Raw genomic sequence first — 8,979 nt, 5'->3', positions numbered from 1 at the left:
CCCAGAGAGGTGGGAGATGCCCCATCCCTGGAAACATTCCAGGTCAGGTTGGACGAGGCTCTGAGCAACCTGCTCTAGTGGAAGATGTCCCTGCCCATGGCAGGGGAGTTGGACTGGATGACCTTTAAATGTCCCTTCCCACCCAAACCGTTCCATGATTCTATGATTTCCCTGACTATCAGGGCAGAGAGGCTCTGTAGCAATCTCCTAGATGGGAAAATGGTGGAAAACCTACCCATTTCCAGGTGGAAAATACCCCATGGAGCATTATTTGGACCTTGTTGAGCAGATGGCAAGAGATTTGCACCAGCATCAACATGAGTTCAACCATGGGGCAGGAGCTGCAGACCCCCGTCTCATTCCAGGCAGCCAAGCTGAGATATTCCTGGGAACAGCCGGCGATGCCAACACCAGCTGAAGCCCAGGGTGGGGGGAACGCTTCTGAAAATCACATTTTGTGTTCAAATACAAGCAAGGGAATATTGATCAGTGTGGGGATGCACTGGCAGGGGAGAGGAGTGAGCAAGGCTGGGTGGACTGGAGACATCCCGAAGGCAAGGTTTAAACAGGAAGGGTTGGGATGCAGCTGGGAGCCTCCTCAAGGGGCAAGTTAAGCAAAATGGGGAGAAATGGGAAAAAAAAAATAGTGAAAGGGAGAGCTGGCCCCCAGGTGGGGTTCTGGCCTCTCTGCCAGGAAGGGCAGGAGCAGCGAGCTGTTTCCAAATGACAGCCTCAGCCACCACAGAAGGGTGACAGTGGGAATCGTTGCTCTCGCTGGGAAACGTCTCCCCACTGCAAGGGATCTGCTGTGGGGCCATCGTGGAGTGAGTGTCCCAACAGATGCTCCTCTGAAAGGAATAGCCCTGCCAGTTTAGGATTAGAATCATCGAATCGTTTAGGTTGGAAAAGACCTTTAAGATCATCCAGTCCAACCAGTAACCTAGCATTACCAAGTCCACCACTAAACCAATTTAGGGCAGAGTAGCAATTTCGTGTTTCCTGGCTTGGTGGCTGGGTTATTTTTAATGAAAGTAAAAACCAGGAATCATTAAGGTTGGAAAGGACCTCTAAGATCATCAGGCCAACCATCAACCCAACACCACCATGCCCACTAAACCATGTCCCACAGTGCCACGTCTGCCCGTTTTTTGAACCCCTCCAGGGATGGTGACTCCACCCCCTCTCTGTGCAGCCTGTTCCAATGCTTGACTACCCTTTTCATGAAGAAATTTGTCCCAATATCCAATCTAAACCTCCCCTGGTGCAGCTTGAGCCCTTAGGCTTTTGGTCTTAAGGATTCTGCTTGTTCCTCACACCTCTTGGGGTCCCCCCCTGTCGCGGTTCAGTGATTTCAGCGAGCAGGATTTCACCGCAGCGGCCGCGAAAGCCACGCAGCCATCGTTAGGCTCCAGAGTGAACACCCCCCCCCGCCGCGCCCAGCTCGGAGGGGGCAGGCCGGCAAGCCCCGCCCGCTCCCCCGTGTCGCCCCGCCCCTCCCGCCGTGACTGGTTCGCTGGGCGGGAGTAGGCGGGGACGTAGGCGTAGCGAGGGGCGGGGCGGTGGCGCGCGTGCGCGGGGCGGAGCGAAGCGCGCGGCCACGGTGTGAGGCGGCGGGAGCGCGGCGCGGGGGGGGGGGCGGGTAAGGAGCCCGGCCCTGAGGGGAGCGGCGGCGGCTCCGGTTCCTCACGCAACCGGCTGCGCCTCGCCGGGGCTTAGGCGCCCGGCCCCACGCCCTCTGCCCGCCGTCCGCAGCCTTCGCCGAAGGAGAGGGCGGGGAAAAGAAGCGAGCGAAAGCGGTCGCGGGTGCCGCCGCGGGGAGCGGAGCCAACGCGGGGCGGCGGAGTGAGGCTCCTCCATCATGTCGGCGGGCGGGGACTTCGGTAACCCGCTGCGGAAATTCAAGCTGGTGTTCCTGGGCGAGCAGAGCGGTGAGTCACCGCCCGGCCCGGCTCGGTCCGGGTCTCCCTCACAGAGCGGCGGCGGGGCGGGCTCCTCCCTTCCCCTTCCCCCCCCCGCCGCGACGGACCCACGCGTGTGGGGGCCGCGGTCGCGCCTGAGGGGACCCCCCCACCCCATCCTGCGGGGGGGGGGCTCGGCCGTGCCATAACCCCACGGTATGAGGGGAAAAAGGGGTCTCCCGCCTTCTCCCCACCGCTTTCCGGGGGGTGGAGGGCTGCGGGCCCTGAGGGGGGGCCGCCTCGGGGCGTTTGCCTCCCCCTTGCAGAGGCTGCTCTGCCTTCCTTCGCCGCTCCTTCGGTGTCAGGGAGGGGTCGAGCGAGTTGAAAAAAAAAATAAAACCCCACCAAAACCCTGCGGCCACATCTCCAGAAACAGTTGCTGATTCATTTGATCGCAGCTCCTCTGGGTTTTTTTTTTTTATTTGGGGGGGGGGGGGAGCGGGAGTCTCAATTCGTGGTGTTTTCTACGTAAATAACATTTTTCGAAAATGGAGTTACGTCTTGGCAAAGTGGGTCCAACGCTCTAAATATTTAATTCAGTCAATGAGATTTTTCCACCCTGTCTTTGGAATAAAAAAAACCCAACCAACCCAGACGATGTCTCCTCCTTCCTCCGTGGAAGGCCTCTATCTCCAGTACTGCATTTCAGATCTTTCACTTCTGGAGAGTTTTCTGGAAAAAAAAAAAAAAAAAAAAAAAATGCTCGTTTGGTGGATGCTTTGTGTAATCCTGGTCAGATATTGAGTGATCTTTGACATAATGAGTAGGTGCAAAATATTCTCTGTCTCAGGGTGGGGTATTTGCTCCCTCAGCCACCTTTGGTCTCTGTGTGGTAGCAGATGATGAAATACTAATATCTTTTTTTTTTTCTCCCCGAATGACTTATATCTTAGTGTTTCCTCACTTGTACATAGATGAGCTTGGTCATAAGGCTGCTATTAAAATTATTTACTTATACATTGGTGGTTTCTTTTTGTCTGTTCCTTTCATCCTTTTTTTTTTTTTTTTTTTTTTGGTGTTGGAACAGCTCCTCTTCATATTAGGGATTCAGGGAGCACAAGTTCAACTTGGATTTTTTTTTTGGGGGGGGTAAGTCACCTGATGTACTTGGTGAGGTGCTGTTTGGCCAGCCATTTTATGAGGATTTTGGAAGAGGGTCAACGTGTAGAAGATGCTGTTTGGTTGGGTGGGTTTTTTTCCCCCCTAAGGTATTTGATAACAGGACTCTTAACTATTAGCTATGTGTTTGCAAAATGCTTGGCTTGTTTGACTGTATTTCTGAGCTTCGATTTCGTGAAGCTTTTTGAATACCTCCATGGAAGGTTGTAGCACCTGGTGCAGATCTTAAATCTCAGCAGCTCTTAGTCTACACGTGGATTTCTTGTCTAGTCTAACAGACATAACATCAGATACCTGCTTCCACTAGTCTTTGTCATTTTTTTTTTTTTTTTCCCCTCTTGGCTAATATCTGTGTTTATACTGGAAGGTTTTAAATAATTCCTGTTCATAGCACCAAATCTGGGGAGGAGAGAAGGGGTTTTATGGGTATAACATAGCAAAAATACTAACTAAATATACGTAGCGCTGCAACTGCTGTCTTGACTGTGGCTTATGGATGTGTTTGAGCTGATTTGAATCTAGCTAGTTAGGGCCTGGCTAGCAGCTGCGGTGTGGGTTTCAGCCCTGCCTTTGTCTCGGATCCTGGGCGATGACTCCGTGACTGGTCTGCGCTGAACTCGATGCTAAACGTGGTGATGCCGATGGCAGCGTAGCCCTCAGTGTGTCCACGCAGCCCACGGGTGCTGCAGCGTGGGCATGCTCCAACACAGCGCTCGGATGATTCTGGGAGAAACAGCTTTTTCTGAATGCAGCTCGAATCTCTATAGATATTGCTGTCATGATGTCATTCTGTGTAATTTTTTTTTTACTGTCCGAAGGGTGTATAGCTTCCATTACAAATGGCTCCTGGAAGAATAAATGCCCTAATAATGTTCTTCTGTGTGATGGAGATAATTACAGAAGCATCTCCGCTGCTGCAAAGGGAGTTCGAGTGGGCTTTGCTTACAGCTCCCTTTGTCATTCTTTGTTTTGAAGGTTAAGGGAAATGCAGAAATAAAGTTTTTTAGAACAGCAGCTTTCATAAATGAGAAGATATCTTTGTACAACTGTTGCGCTGGATTGCTGCATTCGCTTCCTCTTTAGCTAAAAGGTTGTCTGCCCTGTTGGAAGGCCATAATTAAAGATACCCTCCTGCTGCTGGTAGGGAGGCTGAATGCTTCTGTTTCATTTACATTCAGGGACTTCACAATGACAAATGAAATGTTATACGGGGCTACGATGTCGATTAGCTGCCTCAGCAACCAAAGCCAGCTCATATCAGACCTTCTGTGCTGACTGTATACGGTCTCCTCAATAAAGGTGTGCGTTATGGCTAAGAAATTCTTAACTGGAGTTCATTGCTGTGCAGGCTTTGCAGCCCTTCCATGCGACTGTGTGAGCAAAGACAATATCATTCCATGCGAGATCTGGAAGCATCTCTGGATGTTTTATTCTTATTTGAAAGTGGGATTGCACAGTGGATGCAGTCTGTAATGATATTTTTTTTTTTTTTTTTTTTTTTTTTTTTTGCTGGTATCCTCAGCCATATTGTGGGAGTTCAATGCCGTGTACCTAGGCGTTCGTGTGGACTGCAGTGATTCTTCCTAGTTAAGCTGTTCATCCCTAGCTGCAGGTTCTCTTTCCTATGCCAAGATGCTGGTTTTTTTCTTTTTTTTCTTTTTCTTTAAAAGCCCTTTCTTTCCCTGCTCCCCAATTCCCCAAAATCTTCTTGTCTCCCATGCCTGCTACTCGCATTGTCTGCCTTTTCTGCTTTCATTGCGCCAGCTCCTCGAGCGCTCGGCGCTGTGGTGAGCTGACACGCCGCTGCAGCTCTCTGTCCGTGGGTCCTGCCCACGCTGAGCGGTCGGTCCGGTGATATGTCATGACATCAGGTCGCTCACGGCTCCTTTCAGGATTTACTGCAAGTCATTGCCTCTTTATAGCAATATGGTTGTTGTGTCCCCCACGCCCCTCCCCAGCCGAGCCCGGCTACTTGCCGCATGTACCGTGGATTCGTCACGAGCCTGCAACATAATCCGTGTCCAGCTAGAAGAACCTTCTCTTTCTTTCTCTCTTATTTTTTTTTAACTTGCAGTACAAGGATGTAGCATTGGGTGGCTAGCAAGAAGGCATCTTCACCAGCGCTTGCCTTAATTGAATTACTTTTCTCAATGATTGAAGATTATACAGAGTTTAGTGGTTTTAAATATGCTAATCTTTACTGAAAAGGCAGCGAGAGCTCTGTGCTGAGGGATTAGATAGAGCTATTGTGGGGGGGTAAAAAAAAGTATGCTTACTGCCTTTGATCTTGTTTTATCAGGTGATTTTCATCAGTCCTAATGCCTCAGGTTTAAGCAATTCTGATTTCTGGGTCACATCAGTTAGTGTATGTATCACCTGTGTTATAGGGTAGCCTGCAGTAAATGTGGTACATACTCAAATACTAATAACATCTTTAGCTTTATCTTGCATATGAGCACCTCTCCTATTTAATACATCGAATTTTTTGATTGACTGGGCAGAACTGAATGCTGGGGCACCGCAACAGAAATATTCTTTAGTCACGTGGGTTTATGCTGCAGCTTTTATTGGCGAGCAAGTCTGAAGGGCATTAATATGTACAGAAAGCAAAATAAGTCCCTGTTGTCTCTTTCTGCTGGTGTTTCTGCATTGCATAAGATCTTAAAAAATGTTAATTGTTCTAATTTTCTTCACTGGGAACTGTGATTTTTTTTTTAATATTGAAAAAACTGCTAAGTACAATATAATAACTTGAGGAATATAACTGTTTGGAAACCACTAATGAACTATACTGTTGCATAACGCTGTTGGTACAGGCACTGCTGAGCAGTGTGATGTGTCGTCTTAGATAACCGGAGAACTGCAGGTGGTTCCTGGGTAACACGAAGCTGGCGTAACGCTGGCCACAGCTCAGCCTATCTGCAGAGACTGGCATCCCCGTGCAACTTAAAACTCCCTTCTTGTTAAGGAATTCTCTGCTTTATGAGCTCCAGAGAGCTGTTAACTTGTCCCACCGGTGGGTTAAAATCTTACCCCTTTCCCTCCCGTTAATTTCCTAGTGTCTTGGTTTTCCCATGGCTGGGTCTTCAGATATTTGGGTTTCTATTTGGACTATATGCATTTTCCATGACTTGCTGAACTTCATTTTCTTGGGTACATCTGGAGGCTGAATACTGTTCCGGTTCTTTCACTTCTCCATCTCTGAAATAGCCCTTCCTATCGCAATGTCTGGAAGAAGCATGTCAGACTTGGAGAAGACGACTTAAATGTTTTGTGGTGCCTGTTCTTATGGTGCCTTTTGAATCCCTGTCTATTTGTGGAAGCCTCAGAAGGAGCTAGATCCTTTCTTCAAAGGAAGGATATCCGCACCTTTCTGCGCTTTGGTATGTTTTTCTGTCTGTATCTGAAAAACAAATGTGTGAACTTGGAAGGAAGGGATCTTCTTATCCCTTGATTTTAAAAGAACGGATTTCGTATCTGCAGCTGTTGGGGTGTTTGATGGTGCTTGGCGCTTTCTTGGCACGTGACCCAGGTTCTACAAAGCTGATGTCTTGAGTCTTTTGCTGAAGCTGTAAATGGGACTAACAGAGAAACAAAGGTGAGGAACCTCATCTGAGGCCACCTTAGCAGAAGACACAGCATTTGGAAATTACCGGAGCCAACAGTTGTCAGCCATTCTTCTCGACTTCACTGATGGTTAAAAATCTGTCTTCTGTAATCAGTTTGTGAGGAAGTAGCTACCTTCCTATTTACCTGATAATTTAGCCCAGGTGTTTAAAGGCATTTGTTCTGTTCATGCATGTACAAGTGCCTGTTGTATACACTACTGATTAAAACCAAAACAAACCCAAACCAATGAACCAAACCAAGCAAACAGAAACTCTCAGTGGTTTGAAATATGGCTCAGAAGAAATGGAATTTTGCAGTCTTGACATGGACACCATTTTTCAAGTCAACCTCTAAAACTCACCCGTGAGTCCTGTAACCCGCAAGAACAGTTACCTTGTGACAGACAAATGTTTCTGAAAGGGTGTGGGAGCCCTGACGCATCTATGGTGCAGGATAGAACAAGACCAAAAGCGCTATTTTGAAAATGAAACGATATAATAAAAATGATTACAAGTTTGACACATTAGTATAAATTATTTATGGAAAGAGTCTAAATGAAAAATGTGTGTCTCTGCAAACAACCAACAGTCAAAATACGGACTGGCAGTGCAAGTAGCATTTGTCAGGTCTGTTTTCTTGATTTATTTACTGAGCTTACGCAAAGTTGAAAAGCTAAATGGATTCTTTGTTTTCCCCTCAGTGTAAAACAAACTCTTCTGGCTCTAATATATTGAAGGGCCCAGGGACAGCAAACAATTGACTCAATTACTTTACATTGGATATTTTCTTTTTATGTTCCAAACATGATGGGCTAAATATGTTTTGCAACATTTGAGTAACATTAACTGAAAAACAATTGACTTGTGTGTTTCAGTAGTATTTAACTCTTACCCAAATGCAGCCTAGTGCATTGCAAAAAAAAAAAAAAAAAAAGAAGCTAATCTGGGTAGCAAATATTACATGAAACTAAATACATTCTTTTCATCCATGTGAACTACGTAATGATTTGGTAAATTTGTGTGTGTGGGTGCGTACATATATTATACTTGGAAAATATCAAACTTAGTGCAAAGGCCGTACCGAGTGGCGGGGATCCTTTTGAGATGGAAATCGCTTCTCGTTGGTTGTCAACCGGTAAAAATAACCAACTTCAGAAAATAACCAACTCTAAATGCAAAGCAGTATCAAAATTAGGGGTTTAAGTGGAAAGGCTTCCTACTCCTGATGTCGCACGCAGCTCAATGATTATAAAACGTGCTGCTGAAACCTTCCCTTGTCGGATACGTGGACCTATTCTTTGCGTGCCACTGAGTTCTCGAGCCCCTTGCTGGCTTCTGGCTGCCTCCTGTTGAGTCTGTCAAACAGAGTTCAATCTTCAAATTAGGAAGGAAGTCCTTACTCAGCTGTACAGCACAATAGTGCCATTTGTTTAATTTGACTTTTTCAAATGCGGGTGTAACTTTCCTTTTTTTTTTTTTTTTTTCTTCCCTGTTAGCACGTTCTTTCTGCTGGACCCACTGCAAACCATGATGAGTCAGTGCTGCCAGAATGCCAGGGCATGGTTTCCCAGTCCACTGTATGATTTGAAAAGACTTCTTGGACTTCTGGCGTACCCAGTGTGATGGCTTGCTGCTTTAGTTACAGCGTGCACAAGGAGAGCTGAGGAATACATTGTGTGATGTCCCAAAGTTTGACTTTTAAAGTATTTTTACACAACCAAACACAAAATCCTTAAGGCTCTCGATAGCGATGCAAACCAGTTAAAGAGAGTATCTGCTCCAAAGTCCCTTTTTCTTCTCTTAGGGCATTTTTGTCCACGTTGTAACTTCTTCCTTTAGTCCCATCACAAAGGCCAGAGCTGGAAATGCCACTCTGCTGCGCTGGAGTCTAACTGGGAACTCTGCAAGCGATTCCTGCTTGACCTCAGCTGCTTTCACAAGTGCAGGTGTCTGGCTAAGTGCAGGTGCACACTGGTATTGCCCATGGTAGTCGCTTCCATTTTAGAGCGCAGAGTTGGGGCATACTTTCGAGAGTTTCCATGACTTGACGAGCTGCCAGTATCCCCTGGAGATGCCACACAGCTATTCTGAGATTTGCAGGCTCGTGGTGTTCTCTCATCCAGACATGTGTAGGTGTCATCAACACACAGAATTAAGGCTTTGGTTTAAATCTAAAGCATATTTGCCCAGAACTGAAAGAATTGGGAAGAAATATTGGAGCAATACTTAATGAGCAGGTAGCTGTTTGTCTTCAGATGTGGCCAGAACCAGCTGTGCCAGTGGAAGGTGTGGGT

At 47.1% G+C, this 8,979-nt stretch overlaps 1 protein-coding gene across 3 annotated transcripts in view; it reads left to right on the top strand.

The window, feature by feature from the left end:
* Positions 1 to 1,854: 1,854 nt before the first annotated feature.
* The window catches only part of RAB6A (RAB6A, member RAS oncogene family), a 68,328-nt gene continuing 61,203 nt past the window's right edge, over positions 1,855 to 8,979 (top strand). For 2 of the 3 annotated variants that reach the window (XM_075728311.1, XM_075728295.1), the window contains exon 1: positions 1,855 to 1,928. In XM_075728311.1, the coding sequence (XP_075584426.1) occupies positions 1,859 to 1,928 (70 nt within the window). In that variant the 5' untranslated portion in view covers positions 1,855 to 1,858. Of the gene's footprint in view, positions 1,929 to 5,390; positions 5,405 to 8,699; positions 8,719 to 8,979 lie in introns of all 3 variants that reach the window. The other variant, XM_075728304.1, reaches the window with a different exon arrangement.

The sequence above is a fragment of the Pelecanus crispus genome, chromosome 1, assembly GCF_030463565.1.
Source record: "Pelecanus crispus isolate bPelCri1 chromosome 1, bPelCri1.pri, whole genome shotgun sequence".
In the NCBI taxonomy this organism is placed as follows: domain Eukaryota; kingdom Metazoa; phylum Chordata; class Aves; order Pelecaniformes; family Pelecanidae; genus Pelecanus; species Pelecanus crispus.
This window is presented reverse-complemented; position numbering and strand designations above follow the sequence as displayed.